The 15,235-nt window shown below is 39.8% G+C and overlaps 1 protein-coding gene across 7 annotated transcripts in view; it reads left to right on the forward strand.

Annotated features, from left to right (window-relative positions):
* Nucleotides 1-15,235, forward strand: part of KIAA0556 (KIAA0556 ortholog) — a 55,542-nt gene that overhangs the window by 9,726 nt on the left and 30,581 nt on the right. For 5 of the 7 annotated variants that reach the window (XM_032704343.1, XM_032704341.1, XM_032704347.1 and 2 more), the window contains exons 6-12: nucleotides 1,745-2,006; nucleotides 3,270-3,419; nucleotides 5,486-5,640; nucleotides 6,671-6,780; nucleotides 7,198-7,312; nucleotides 7,681-7,887; nucleotides 11,672-11,812. In XM_032704343.1, the coding sequence (XP_032560234.1) occupies nucleotides 1,745-2,006; nucleotides 3,270-3,419; nucleotides 5,486-5,640; nucleotides 6,671-6,780; nucleotides 7,198-7,312; nucleotides 7,681-7,887; nucleotides 11,672-11,812 (1,140 nt within the window). Of the gene's footprint in view, nucleotides 1-1,744; nucleotides 2,007-3,269; nucleotides 3,420-4,917; nucleotides 5,050-5,485; nucleotides 5,641-6,670; nucleotides 6,781-7,197; nucleotides 7,313-7,680; nucleotides 7,888-11,671; nucleotides 11,813-15,235 lie in introns of those variants that run through there. The other 2 variants (XM_032704346.1, XM_032704348.1) reach the window with 2 other exon arrangements.

Raw genomic sequence — 15,235 nt, forward strand, 5'->3', positions numbered from 1 at the left:
GTTTTAAAGAGGTAGAATATTGTCCCTGTTGGACTGAATCAAGGTATTCCCTGCAAGGAGCCTCTTTTCACTTCATGGCTGTCCACATGAACATCACTCTTGGCTGAAACAACAACTTTTTCTGGGTTTAGGTTAGTTTTTGAGTAATCATGCTAAAAGTGTTGCATGTAATTGTTTTATCTAATCAGACTAAAGTTTTAAAAATATTCAAATCAATACAGTCGCTTTCCATCAAGGGTTGTTTTTGTATGGACTGTGCAGCCTTCTCTTTGATTGCTAATTGCAGTTTGTTCTGGCACACCTCATGAATGTCCTGTCCTTAAAAAAGATGAGTAAATAAACAAAAATTTATGGATGTTTTTCTGCTTAACCAATTATTGACACCAGTAAAGCTGTTGTGGGTAGTGGAGTACCATCTATCTATGAAACTGTCTGCAGATCTTATCACTGACATCAGACAAAATTCCCAAGCGTATTTTCCTAGCTTGCACCTGTCTCTCTTTCCTATATTGCTCTTGAGTTTATGGTTATTTTTTTGCTCTACAAGCTGGTAACTTGTTTACAGTGACGGATATTTATAATCTTTAATAACTTTAAACCAACCCCCCCACTTTTCTTTTTATTCCAGATGGAAATACTTTTTGATTTTCCTGAAGCTATAATGTGTTTTCGTGAATGTCTTGGTACAATGCAGATGCATGAGGTTTCAAAGTAAAAGAAAGGCTGTACCATTTCCTGTCAAATACCTAGAAATATTAGTCTAGACTGTCATAAAGACATGCTCCATATCAAGGCTCAGGTTGCTTATAAACCCTCTTTTGAACCTAACTTTGCCTGCTCTTTGTAATATGCATCTGTCAACATGGATTTCCTAACAAGTGTAATCTGTAGCAGCTCAAAGCTTTCATTGCAAACTGAACATACACTGTCACAGTTCATTAGTACCTGAAGTGGCTTCAGGTTTTCATTTTATATAGTTTGCTTACCTATATTTATCTCAGAACTCTAATATCAACAAAACAGGAGGGGAAAAAAGCATTTAAGAGATGCAAGGTCTTTTCCTTCTGCTTTCATAAAAGCACGCAGCTCTCCAGCATCATCTGTGCTGTTTGTGGTATATAATGAGAGAGGCAGGGCAATTTTTTCCACATCAAATTTCAAAATAGATTAATTTTTGCATAAAATCCTGTTACAGTGTGTCCACTTCAAAAAATCTGTGCAAACTGGGAGCTTAACCCGTTAGACCACAACTCTTTTCTACTGGTTTTTGAAGTACAGATGTGTAGAAGGCAGGACTATTATCATCTATCCAAGTGCTTATAAAGAATTTGATATTGCATGATATTGGCAGTCTTGTCAAGGCATTTGGAAATTCTGGATTGCAGCTACTCTTCAAATAGAAAGAGACTGGACAAATATATGCCCTTGCCCCCTCCATTACTCACTTCCTGTTTGTAACTTATTCCTAAAAAATTGATTTCGCACATAAAAACTCCTTGGCCTACAGATGTTCCTGCAAGGATACTGCTGATGAGGGACAAAGGAGTTGTAGGATGAATTTTCTTTACCAACCTTATCAAAGGAGTGAACACACAACCTATCAATATGAATATTTTTAGCTGCATCGTGCCTTTGAGTTCATGAGGACGTTTTTTTATCTCCTGGGGAGGAAGAGGCAGCCACACTGGTTTATTTTAAAATACATATTTGAGCTTTTCTGACAGATCTGTTCTTATTGTACCAGGAATTGAGGAGCAGCTTGCAACACAGTGTAGAAGAGGAAGGGATGGAAGAAGACTCTCTTAGTGATGGCTCTGACTCTGTTGAAGAGGATGTATTTTCAGAGCCATCTCCCATTGAGGAAGAAATTTCAAGCTTTGAAGACCTTCATTTCCATGGCAGTAGGTCACTGCAGAAAGAGGTTTCTGAACATCAGGATGCTGGGAGATGCTCTGGCCTTGATTGTGGTGCCCTCACTGTGCTGGAGTCCAGCCAGGATCAGAGCAGTGAGTCTCTGTGTGCTCTACCCTGCTACAGTTCTGCAATAATGATTCTCTGAGAGCAGTGCTTTTAAGGGAATGGCTGACTAATCATTGGGGGTTACTCCATGCTCTCATTTTAATCTGCTGATTTGGAAGATTTGCATCTTCTTGCTACTTTATTAAGAATTTTTTTTCAAACATGAAGATATAACCCTAGTTAATGCCCTGCATCACCAGGTCTAGACACTTGAACAAATATTGTCTCAGATTGTCTGTGGGATTTTTCAAGAAATTACTATGTTTTTAATAGGTTTTTGAACTGTTTTTGCAGTAATTCAGGCAGCCAAACCTTCCCAGTCTCAACTTTATTTTACATCTTGAGTGCTGGATACTTGTTGTTATAGTATGTGCTATTTATCCTTGGTAAATGATATGATCCACTACTTTTTGTGTCCTTTGGAGACCTCAATATCCAAACCCACAACCAGTCACTAGATCTCTAAGGTATTTAGCTTGTCAAAGGTGAGGAGTTCAGGCAGAAACCAGACCTAGACTTACATTCACTATTTCTCAAAATTCCCTCCCACTCATTTCAGGTTCAGTAATTGGTTTTGGTTGTTGGTTTTGTTTATTCTTTCTTTTCCTTATTCATAATTGATTGCATAAACTAAGAGGAACAATCTTTGAATAAATTGAGCAGAGGATTGTTCCTCTCATTATCATTGATGTGAGTGGAGTGTGAATGGGGAGGGGGCAGAGGAAGAGATAGGAACAAAGGATGGAGCTGCAGTGAGAACAAGATCTTTGGGAAAGTACATGATTTTTTGTCTAGAGAAAGGTTTCAAACCTGTAAACAATGGAGGCATTAATAATTCTCAAATAAAAAAGGGAAGAAGTACTTATATGAACTACACTAGGCAGCCCTCTAAATAAGACAAGATTTAGTCAATGTTTTAAGAATTTATTTTAGTGTAATGTGTTCACAAGTGACTCAGGAGTTCATTTTTATTTTGGCTTTTCTTGACAGTAATGCAGGTAAATACCTGGCAGAGATGAGATCTATTGGTACACTGGAATAATATTTTTATTTAGTGTCACTAAGTGCAAGCCGTGCTTCTGTATCAATAGAACAATATCAATGAGAGGGAGGGAGATTATCACTTTAACTGTGCCAACATAATTAAAGCAGCAAAACCTTAGCAGTTAGGATCCAATAATTTTTTCCCAGGATGGCTGCTCCTAAGTAACTTCAAAGTTGATTATTTCTGTTTCCTTTTGATGTTGCAGAAGTGAAGCCAGTGCGAGTTCTCTCTGCCAAAAGAAAGGACAGTGCTGAATTGTACATTCCTGTCAGACCAGTCATGGTGAAAAACAAAGGCACTCGACCACTCTCTGCTGAGTTCTTGCACCAGGAAAGACACGAAAAAATTTGTTCTAGTAAGAAATAAGAATATATGATGTCAATGAGGAGAGTTTTCATGCTTTTTTCACCTCTGGCTCAGATGCAATTTCAGCACATATCTGTCCTTATGTGATTTTTTTTTTAGCTGTCCCTCTCCTGACTATTTTAGTTGTTTTTAACAACTTGAGTGTTTTCACTTCAGTAAAATTGTGAGAAGATCCAGTGCCTGCATACTTTAGTCTTCTGTATCTTTACTGTCTTCCTTCTCTTTTTGTTTCCACAGCATAAGACTTTTTGCCTCTGTCTTTCAGTCCTTGCACTTTGCTCTGTGTTTCCCACTTTCCTCAGGGAGATCTATTCCCTATGGTATTAATGGAAGTGTGTCTTCTCCAGATCAGCAGTTGATGCTTTGGTGAAAGATCTTAACCTGATGCATTTGTAGCAATAAAAATGGCATATTTTTTCCACAAGAATAAAGGCACGGCTTTCCACAGCACAACAAAACAGCCCTGTTGCTGCTTGGGACTGTACTGGAATTACACCTTGAATATTGGAGATCAGTCTCCAGTGCTGGGTAGATATGCCAGTATCCAGAACCATTCTGGAAAATATTTTTCCTGGACTGAAGAACAACATTTTGCAGGCACTGCTGCTTATTCTAAAAATCTGCTGCTAAAATGTGGTCTTTACCTTAGGAAAAAAACCAACAACACACACCAAACCCCAAAACTAGGGCTGAAGTCATGACTGCAGCTGTATTTCAGTGCAGTCCTAAACAAGTCTGATGAGTTTTGAAAGGTCTGAGATGAAGTTTTCAGACGTGCCTTACTTTGTGGTTCAGATGCTCTTTTCAAAAGAGCAAAATCCACTCGTGTCCCAAGAAAGCAATAAGGCTAATGGTTGTGAGAAGTCCAAATATTAGTTTCTTAATTGGCAGAAAACCAAATGGAGGAAAAGAAGCTAATTCTTTTTGGCTTCAGAATAAATCCCCTTTGTAGCTTTTGAGACCCTCACCCACCATCTGTCTGAGCAGATGCTTGCTTTGACTGCTTCCCAAAGATGTGTGCAGCATTTCCTCAGGTTATAATAGTGCTTGTTGGAACTGTTTCTGCCCAACTATCACATTAAAGCTTTAATTTCATTTCAGGGGGATGATATAGTACAGAAAAGTAAACAGGACTTTATCCTGTCCCTGTTTTTGCAAAGATGGATTAATGCTCGTTGAAAGGTTTCGTGTGTGAATGTGTAAGGAGTGTGAATGCATGCAAATCTCAGCTCAGGTTTAATTTCTTGTCTTTTCAGGGTAGACTTCATGTTACTTGCATCCACTGCACTGTACTCTCCTGCTTAGTAAACCTCCCTGCAGCATTGTGAGCTCTCTGAAATATCAATCTGTTCTTCAATATTTCTACTCAATCTAAATGTCTTTACAACTTCAGTCTCTTTTCTTCCCTTGACTTTCAAAGCCCTCAGCTATAACCACTGTGCTTCTCTTTTGAATATAACCACTGTGCTTCTCTCTTAGTCCAATCTCAGATCATCTGTTGTTAAATTTTATTTCCTTTCTTTTAAACCTGTTTATAGGCTGTGATGTTTCTATTTCTCCTTGAAGTTTGGGAAGATTGGGATGTATATGGACATTGTGATGACTACTTAAGTGATAAGGTGACTTATTCTGCCTTGCAAATAGCAAGTCCTGGCTCCCCTTGTTTTGCTGGAAGACTCTGGGGATTCCTCCAAAGTAGCTGAACACCCCAGTTACACTGCAAAACCCTACTGTGCTTAAATTATATGTACTTCTCTTTCAGTGGGCTATCACAAGGCAATTCCACTAAATACCAGAACGAAGCAATCCAAAACCATAAAAATTATGTTTCTCTTTTGTCAGTTTTCCTCTTGTTACGATGCTGTTTTAACTGTTGTCTGAACTAGATGTGAATCTTAATATAAAACCAAAGTGGAGGAATTCAGCCTCACTTGGGATGGTTCCTGCAAAGCCCTGTGTCAGTAACTGAACTGGATGTTTCAAGTGGATGCTGCTGTGATGTTCCATACCTGTATGTCCAGACAGATAAATGTTTCCTCCCTCTTTTGGTGGCAGGACCCTTAAGTCGACCAGAGAGGTCACTGTCAGCCACTCGGAAGAACGTGTGTGGGAAGGATCCTGATCTCTCGGTTTCAGCTGTGGTTCAAGCCATGAAAGCTGAGAATGAAGCCTTGCAGAGAGACCTACAAAACTCCACAGGCCCTGAAAAGGTGTGGAAAATACCAGAGAGAGCTGTTTGATCAAGTAGCAAACCCCCCATGAATTACAATCTCTTACACGTTGTGTATGAATGGATGGTGATGCCTCTTAAGTGTAATTGAATTTGTATTATTCTTCCATAGGGTTGTTTTCTTTAATCTGCTTCCTCAGGATAGCATCCCACAGCTCTCTCTTGATTACAGGGATCACTGAGCAACTGATAGACCAGCAGTATGATGTGTCTATACAGTCAAGTGCACAGCTGCAGGCCCAGTTGAGCCATTTTCATCCTGGAAGCTTCTTAAACAAGATAATGTGTGATTTCCGTACCAATAAATCCTACTTTCCTGTGGGACTCATTAATGTGGGCACTCTTCCCTGTTAGTACAGTGTCATGTACACTGCTAGATCTTACTGAAGAGGAGCTGGTATGGGTTTTCTGTGTGTACATCTATTATCTCCAGCAAGCGTGTTTAAAAACAATTAAAAACTCATCTTAGAAGCAAGAAAATCAATAAAAACTAGCAAAAGTGTGGAGTACAGGCAGAGAAAGAGCATTGTAAGAAATTTAGCAATTTTCCTCTGTTTTCTTTCAGGTAGTCACTGATAGTTCTGTATTTAAAAAAAGAAATAAATTTTTTATTCTAATAAAACTGAGGGGTTTGGGGATTTAAAAGTGTTTGTGATCCATTTTTGGAGAAGGAGTAAGTTGGTAGACCTCTGCCAGAAATTTGGCCAACCCCGAGTCTCATCAAATGTACAGAATGAGAATTTTTTACATATATATTATGTATATATGTAAATATGTGAAAGTCCTCAGAATATGCTTTTATGTTACTTTTCTTCCATGTAGAAGATCAAACTCCAAGCTCAGCTCTTTCATTGCAAATCAAGACCAACTCTGTTAAATGTGCTTTAACTCAGGACAGAATTACAGATGAGCTGGGCCCAAACTCTTATTTATTCCAGAGATGCAGACTGATGCTCATTGGTATGTGGAGAACAATCTGAATGAAACATGTTCATCTTTTTCTTCCTTAGAAGAAATCTTCTGTTTCATCTCTTGTTTCCTCAATGACTGAACCTCCAGAAAAAAGCCAGACAAGGAGTGCAGTGACAAAAGCTGAGAGAATCTGTCCTTTTGGAAGCAGGTATATATATTTGCTTTAGGCTAACTTCCCTTTTTTTGAAGAGAGATTTTTCAGAATGCCACTACACCTGGTAATCTTCAAATCCCTCAGACAACCATGCAAGTAGTAGCAAATCAGGGAATCCAGCCTTGGGCCAGTCTCTGCAGAGCAGGGATCTGCCAACATCTTCCTTTATTGTATTTATATAACCTGGGCATTGCTTTCTCAGAACCAGCTGTGAACTTGAGCCCAGTTTTTTAACCAAACCCTGTGTTTTTAAGATGGGATGCTGCAGCAGTTCTCATTCAGTGTGGGGCTACATGAGTTTTTCTGTGGGGTGTGTGAATTCATCCTGTCATCTTTTCACACCAACTAAACTGTTTCTTAAAAATGCAGGGATTATGAGGAAGTAGCACATAAAAGAATATGTTGTTTCAGACAAAAGAAGAAACTTCTGAAAATCTTTCTGGAGCATGAGAGCCATTCTGCCTGTGACAATGACAGATCCCTGGCTGATGACAAAGCTGAAGTAGATTCCATGTTGAGAGAGAAGGTTTGTGTGTATTTGCACCATAATTGATGCTTCCCAGAATTATTAAAATAGAAGTACAGTGAATGATCTGTATTCCACTGATTCTGCCCCATGGCAACTAATAAACCTGTGGCAGAGTTCATCACTTCATCAGAATGACAAAGGAATCAGACAAGGAACAGGGACCTGTTTTCTCTTTGGGCTTTTTGAGAAGGTTGGCGTGTGGTGGAACTGGTGGAACCCAGACTGAACTGAATGCCATCCAGATAGCCTTGACTTTGCAATCTTTTTGCTTCTGACCCATCAGTGTTGCAATCTTAACAGCATTTTTGTTCCACACTTTACTGTTTTGTCACTTAAGGTTTTTACCATATTTCATTTTGGCCCAGGTGACAGCCAGCGTGGAAGTGCACGATGCCATTTATGTGACTATGGAACTGCTTTCTAACTGGGGGAATCCAGGAAACGTGGGCCTGAGCCAGGTGGAATTCTTTGATTTACATGATGAGAAGATCTTTGTGTCTCCCCATGATGTGGACATTCGAAATGCTGACAACCCAGGGGATTTGTGCTGCCTGGTCAATAAGAATTTAAATGTAAGACAGCCTAGTCCTGGATATTAAAATATCTCATTATAATATAATACTCTATCACCAGGTTTTTTGTTCAGAAACATGATTGCATTTTGAACCTGACTGCATAACAACTATGATAATTTAAAAGACTACAAATATTGCCTATTATTAACAAATCCTACTTTCCTATCCAAGATGTTGGTATTCAGTTATAACTTTGCTTTAGAACAGTGTTTGATTAATTTGCCTGACTTGCTTAACTAAACAATTGAATGGAGGAAGCTTTAACTCTGCCTCCTTATATATTAACTCTGTGGCATTGTCTTGGGTAAAAGAACACATACAGTTTTTAAGTTTTGTGCTGTAGAACGAGACCACAAAACTTTGAGAACAGTGAATTTCACCTTTTTAGTGTGTGTGTGCTGATAAACTGAAGTAATTCTTGTGGTCTCAAGGTGTAGGAGCTTCACTGCTGATTTCTTTGAGATGTTTAATATGAATTTTACAAGAGAGTAGAAAGAGGGAAAATATGCAGTGTTTTGAAGTTACTTGAAACTCAATATGGAGTATTATTTCCAGACAAATATTTTTACTTGAAACATCTTTCTTACTGTCTCCTGAACAGTGTGGTCTCTAAATATCCATTCTCCTTTACAGGCTGTGTGTCTGGCACTCAGTAGTAGTAGCAGTGACTCTCAGACTCTCCAGCTAATTATAAATTATGTGGTAATACCTTCATTAAGCCATTATAAACCTGTTATTCTCAGCATTACTCATATATTTATATATCCCATTATTCTTAAGTAATGAGGTTTTACATTTCATTGATTAATATATTCCTTTGATTTGTGACACTGTAATCTCCTCTCTTGAAGCTGGAAGGGTATTGCATCCAAGATGCAATCTGGACAGGGAATACAGTCTTAGGATTTGGGCATGTGACACCTGAGCTGCAGGTTCCTTCAGAAGTCAGACAGCATTTCCAGTTTGTGTACATTTCAGGAGAGCTTTTGGGTGCATTAGAAAACCCAATAAATGAATCAATCTTCAAGCAACTCATATTTTCAACAGAATGAAAACTTGACATAAAAACTTATTACGCGGAAAACTCCTTTTACCATGCTTAAAACACTTCCATCTTTGATCATTTAGGTGTGCATTTGTCTTTGAGAATCGACAATAGATTGTCTTACTGAACATCAGGGATTTTATTTTATTAGTTTATTTATTACCTTTGCAGACTTTTAAGAAGAGCACTTGAATTGCCTCCTTCCTTGTACTATGTGATATGCTATAAAAGAACAAAATGCCTGGCAGAACATCAGGTGCTCTCTCCTAACTCGATTTAGATTAGAGATAAGGAAGAAATAGAGCGAGGGTGGGGAGGCCCTGGCACAGGTTGCCCAGAGAAGCTGTGGCTGCCCCATCCCTGGAAGTGTTCCAGGCCAGGTTGGAGGGGGCTTGTAGTAACCTGGGCTAGTGGAAGGTGTCTCTGCCCATGGCAGGGGTGGAACAAGGTGATCTCTAAGATCCCTTCAAACCCAAACTGTTCTGGGATTCTTCAATAATGCTTAATAAGACATAGATTAGGTATTGCATTGAAATTGTTTTCTGTAAACCTTTTTGATTCTTATACACATATATATAGGTCTTTTAAACCTCAGAATAACAAGGACAGGTAACTGTAATTCTAGAAATATGTAACAAAGGTATTTCTTCCCAGTGGTGAACCCTTAGAGCCACATCATTCCCCTTCACACTGCTTGAGTCTTCCTTTGCTCTCCATCAGGTGCACCTTCCGTGCCCACACAAAGCACTGTCCCACAAAATCCAAGACTAGAGGTTTCCACTCTCCCTTTTTGCCTTGATCCAGTTTGAATTCCAACTCCTTAACCTGTTCACCCTGATGGTTCAAAGAATTTTTGGGCTGGATTTTCCAGCTCTATTTGCATAGACAGTAACCCCAGACTGAAGTACCTCATGTGAAGGCAAAGGCATCACCGTCACTCTTGGTGATAAAACATGAGAGTCCTCCATGGTTTGAAGAGTTTTGGCATGGATTCTTCAAGGTGCCCTCAGTTTGTGGTGTCAGGTCCTTGACATGCTGATGGGGACTGTAAAACCTGTGAGTTTGTGTAACTCCAGCACTAAGTGGTTACTTCCACGGATAAACCAGAGATCTCTGTGCCTGTCACTCACAATACAGGCCTGGCTCTGATGTACCTCCTGTTGTTTGGAGAGTCATGTGCAGCTTTACAGAGAAACTAGGGAGAAGCATAGAGAATTCTTTCCAGAGTCTTATTTTGGTGCTGAATCAGGTACCCTCCTGTGAAGGCACCTCTGGCTCTCAGTACACACCAGAACCTATTGATTTCTGGGGCATCAGGTCCTGGCTGGAGAGGTCTGCAGGTGGATTGCTCATCAGATGTTCTGTGCTGTTGGGAAATTATTTTTTAACCATTCTCGTTCATAGTATGACTTCAAAAACATGATGCAGCTTTGAAGTTGACCCTGGAGTTGGGTTCACACTGATTTGAGGGCTATCTTTCATTCCTTTCATGTTAAGAGGCATCTTTCTGTTCTTCAGTAGAAAGTGTTAAACCTGTCTGGCACTCTTGTGGCTGTTTTTGCCCCAAGCTGACATTACACACAACAACAGTCTCCCAAAGCTTTTTGAGAGGCTTCTGGGGCAGAGACATCGTGACCCGGGGGAGTTTGGAATGTGGAGATGACCACTGTGAGAAGTGGATCTGTTCAGGATATCTCTGAACAGGCTGCAGAGCTCTGTCCTCACCATCATTAGGCACACAGCTGAAGTACACAGGAGGAAAGTTTTGTGATTACTGCCTTCAGGAAAATCTGAAAGACTCACTTCAGAGTGAGAGGATGTGGAAAAATACTGACTGTGTACCTACTGTGTCACTGTATGTACTGTGTATCCTTGAGAACAGAAGGGAGCTAATTTATCTCCTCATCTCAGATCACTGAAATGTTACCTGCATGTGTATTCATTTTGTGCCCTTCTTCATCTCTGTTTTGTGATAACATTTGACATCAAGTATATTAATATTCAACATTTTGATTCTGAAACTCTTTCCTCCTTGCCTCTTTCTGAGGTGCCGCACATCCTTTTACTCCACTTCTGAACATGTAGAGGTAGCAGTTCTTTACAGTTTTCAGAATTGGTACTTTTAAGTCTCTTGATTGCCCGTTGTATGTAAAATTCATGTTGGGAGTTTCTGTGATATCTTGGAAAATATGAAATGTAGAGTTCTATATGGCTCCAAGGAATAGATCTGTAAGTGATGTTGGCTGTCTGCAAAGCCTGATTAAAATAGAGGCAGGCAATAAAGTAAAATTCTGTAAGATTTCCCTCTTTAGAGAGCAAACCAGAAGTGTAAGCACAGGAAGAAATCACAGAATGATTGTCCAGTGTCCATTGTGCTCAGTGATCCCCTCTAGTACAGGCAAAGCTGATTAATTTGATTAAAATAAACTGGGCTTGCTCTGACCCTGCAGTTCCAAAGCAGGGCAGGCTGTCTGTGGTTTGTGAGTGTGCAGATGCCTCCCTGGGACAGCGAGCAGCTGACCTTTATCTCATTGTCAGGTTCTTGGGAGCTGCCTTAGAGGCAGGAGAGTCGGATTTGCTGCCGGGAAATGAGGTTGAGGTTTTGCTCTTACGTAGTAGATTTTATTGAATTTCCTAATCTCTGCGTATTCTGCCGTGGGGTGGGGAGTTAATTAAAATTAAAACCCCTGCTTGAGGAGGAAGAGTTAGTGACAGTCTGCTTGTGTATGTTTTTAGCTCAGGAAGGAAAGCTGCCTCTGGATGTGCCCTTTCCATCCGCCCATCCAACTGTACTTTGTTATCCGCAATCCCACCCGGTCACGTGACTTTGGTATATCCAAGATCAAGATTTGGAATTACAGCACAACAACTCCCAGTGTAAGTAGTCTTTTCTCAACTACTCTGTACCTTTGCTCTGCCTTGCCTAGGGCAATTCAGTTTGCTCTTCTTTCTAAAAGCATGAAATAAAAATAGATATAATTTTCTCTAACAAAATAGGAGCTATGAGGTGTCCCTGTCTGCTGTGAAATTTACTTCTGTCTTAATTGTAAGTGGAAACAATGTGGTGATAATGTTTTCATAGGCACAATGAGCATTTTCTTTCAAAGCTATTAAAGATCTCTAAAGACCTAATAAAAGGCTTGCTTATTGTGTCACTTAATCCTTTGCTGTGGTGAGATAAAGATTTGAAGGTAAGTGCATCTTAATATTCAGGACTCTCAGTTGTTCTATCACAATCTAACTATGTGTTTAAATATGTGTTTTCTCATGTATATAAATGTAAATAGGCTGACTGTTGCTCAAGTTTGGGTTTGTTGCTTTAATTAGAATCACAAATTGGTTTGGGTTGGAAGGACCTTAAAGACCATCTAGTTCCAGCCCCCCTGCCATGGCCAGGGACAATTAAAAACTCCACTACTGTGTGCTCATAATAAAACAATCTACTGTTAGAAGAGAGACATATCATGGCAGATGGCAGATGGTCTCTTGTCTCTATGTTTGAATGTCACCATGAAAATTATTCTTGTTTGTACACTGCAGTGTTAAGAAAGAAATCCCAGGTACTGGATCAAAGAGGATTTGCTGTCCTGGATTATGAATAAGAGGGTTTATCCCTCTGGTTTTGCTCTCATCCATGTTCTTATATAAGCACATATGGTAATTTATACATATGGAAATGGCCATGGAAGGGGCAGCTTATACAAATTTACTATTACATGATTTATATTTGTTTTCCTGGAATTTTAATAGCTTTTTCCACTGAAATTGCAGTCTGCAGAATGTTCCATCATCATTAGAGTGTGCGAAAGGGATGCTGTTCTTGGAGGTAATGGTAGGATTTGTTACCAAACCTCCTGAATATAATGCAGGAAGAACAGAGAAATGGATGTGTGTGTGTCAAGGCACTGCTTTTTTAATAAACTGCTATGAGGCAATCTCTAAAATCCACTGGGAGTGTAATCCCATGGATTTTGGTGGAAGTGCAGCAGTTTATACTTATTAAAAAAATGTCTCATTATCCTTAAGGTGAAAGAATAGCAGGCAGTTCTGCCTAGTTCTGTAATTTGTCATGAGGAAGTTTTGTCTGAGAAGTATAAACCCCAAAAATATAATTAGCCAACAATTTTCTTCCTGCTAGTGTAAGTCCAGAGCCAGATTTCCGTGTGGATTTTCGTAATCATTCTTACTGCCTTTCCCCCCCTCAAACGACACCTAAGCCAGAGGTGCCCAAATACTTCTTGCAAAAATAGGCAAAAAAATGTCAGGCCAGTACTTTTGTATGTTTGAGCTTTAGAACTTGAGTCTAGAAGGAGAAAAAATATGTTTGAAGGAGGCTGTAAAAGTCTGATGACATCATTGCCATAGATTCCTCGATTCATTGAATTACAGGGAAGGTCTCAGAGGATGCTTCATCTTGCCTTTATTTACTTCAGATGAGATCTGCAAAAAAGGAGGTCATTTTTAGTCTGCAAGAAGGGAAGAAGTGTAAGAAAGGGCAGCCAGTTCTTTTCAAACTTGTCTGCAATAGTCAGACATTTTAGAAGTACTTGCTACAGTCTTGAAATTGCATCGTTACTCGTTGCTGTCAAAACTTTTTGTAAGATCCAATATAATGTCTGTGGTGTGTCTTCACAAATCTGTGAGTGGAATCAATACTTTAATGCATTAAAGTCTTAGTTGCTCTCCAGTTGGTTCATTTTCTTCTTCAAGTGGTTGCCTATATGTGTGTTCCTCCTGTGCATATGCTCATGTCCGTTCCCTTGAGCTGGAGATTTGTCAGTGCTGGATTACCACTTGATTGACTGTAAGGCTGCAGCAGATTTCTTACAGCACAATTAGTTCTATAGAAAAACTTTTTTTCTTCTCCTCATTCTTGACTTCTTTTCTATTGCTCCTTCTTTTTCACACTTCTGTGAGAAATCAGGCAGAAGCAATTTCAAGTCCTTTATCCAAGGGTAATTCTCAGAAAAGTGCCTCTGGTTTTATGCTTTGTCCTTCGTGCATAAATATCCCTGAAATGGCCAGAAATGCCATCCTTGTTGTCTCACTGGGAGGCACTATCCCAGCAGGCACTCTGAGGGCTGAAGGTGCAAGCTGGGAAGGAACACCAAGAGAAACTGTAGAATTACTTCCACAAAATCTTTTTTTTCCTTTCTGACGCTGATCACACCTCCCTGCTTGTTCTGAGGCATTGTGCCATTTTAATCACTCTTCCAGGAGGAAAAAACTGCCTTGGATGAAACATTGGGTATTTGTTTAGAGGGTGGAATTAACCATGTGGAAGGGACTTTTCCAGCCTCCTCATGCTCCAGAAGAGCAGAGCAGTGGTACCAGGGAAGCTAAACCATGGTGTCAGTCTTTCCCACCAGAACTGATCACTAAGCAACTGAGAGCTCACAAGAGGGGTGGGAGGGAATGAAAAAGAGCAGTTCTTAGTCTTGTGCCTGCATATGTTTGTTCTCGGAGTCCCTGAGATCTGTTCATGTTTTTCCTCCCTGAGGCTCACTCTGCTTTAGGATTTTGGTGCAAAAGATTTTCATTAGCTCTTTTCCTGGTTCTTCCTGAGTAGCTGGTTTTCCTGAGCTATCAGCTGTTACTAATGCCTGCCCCAGTTCAGTCTGTCTCTATTGTCCTACAAATATCCGTAGCTTTGCCTGGTTCATCTGGATACACTTCAGACACCTCTTTTGCTTCCTAAAATACCTGTCTCAGATATTCCAAAGCATCAGAGAACAGGAAGTCTTTTCCCACTGACTGAAATAGTAATTTTGAAGTGACTGGCCCTTTTCTGGGCTTGACTGTGCCTCTTTCAGGGGGAATGACCTCCACCCTCTCATTTTTGTTATGTTTTCTGTCCTTCTCTGGTACTGGTGAGTGGAGTGGGATTAATTTCAAAACAAGTTGCTCTTAAGGTTGCTGATTTTAATTTAAAAAGATGACATTGACAAATGCTTTTCAAATGAACATGTGTATTCCTGTTGCCCCATGCAGTTTCTATCTGTTTCCAGGTAAAAATGCAGAACTGAGAGCTGAGTGTTCCTAATAGCAGTAGAGGCTGGGATATTATGTAGAAATGTTGCAGTTATCCCAAATTCAGCCGTGACTATCCGAAATCTCCAGCATTTAAGGAGGACATTGGCAGTCCAGACATACAGAAATTTAAAAAATAACATTACTGGGGCATCCTGATAGTCTTTCTCTTCCCCATCATGATTTCAGGCAAAGCCACGCAGGTAGTTTTTTATAGATGTAATTATTGAAGTGTTTTGATCCCCAGTTAGAGCAATCTATCAGTGTCCT

Source organism: Chiroxiphia lanceolata, chromosome 16 (assembly GCF_009829145.1).
Source record: "Chiroxiphia lanceolata isolate bChiLan1 chromosome 16, bChiLan1.pri, whole genome shotgun sequence".
NCBI lineage: Eukaryota > Metazoa > Chordata > Aves > Passeriformes > Pipridae > Chiroxiphia > Chiroxiphia lanceolata.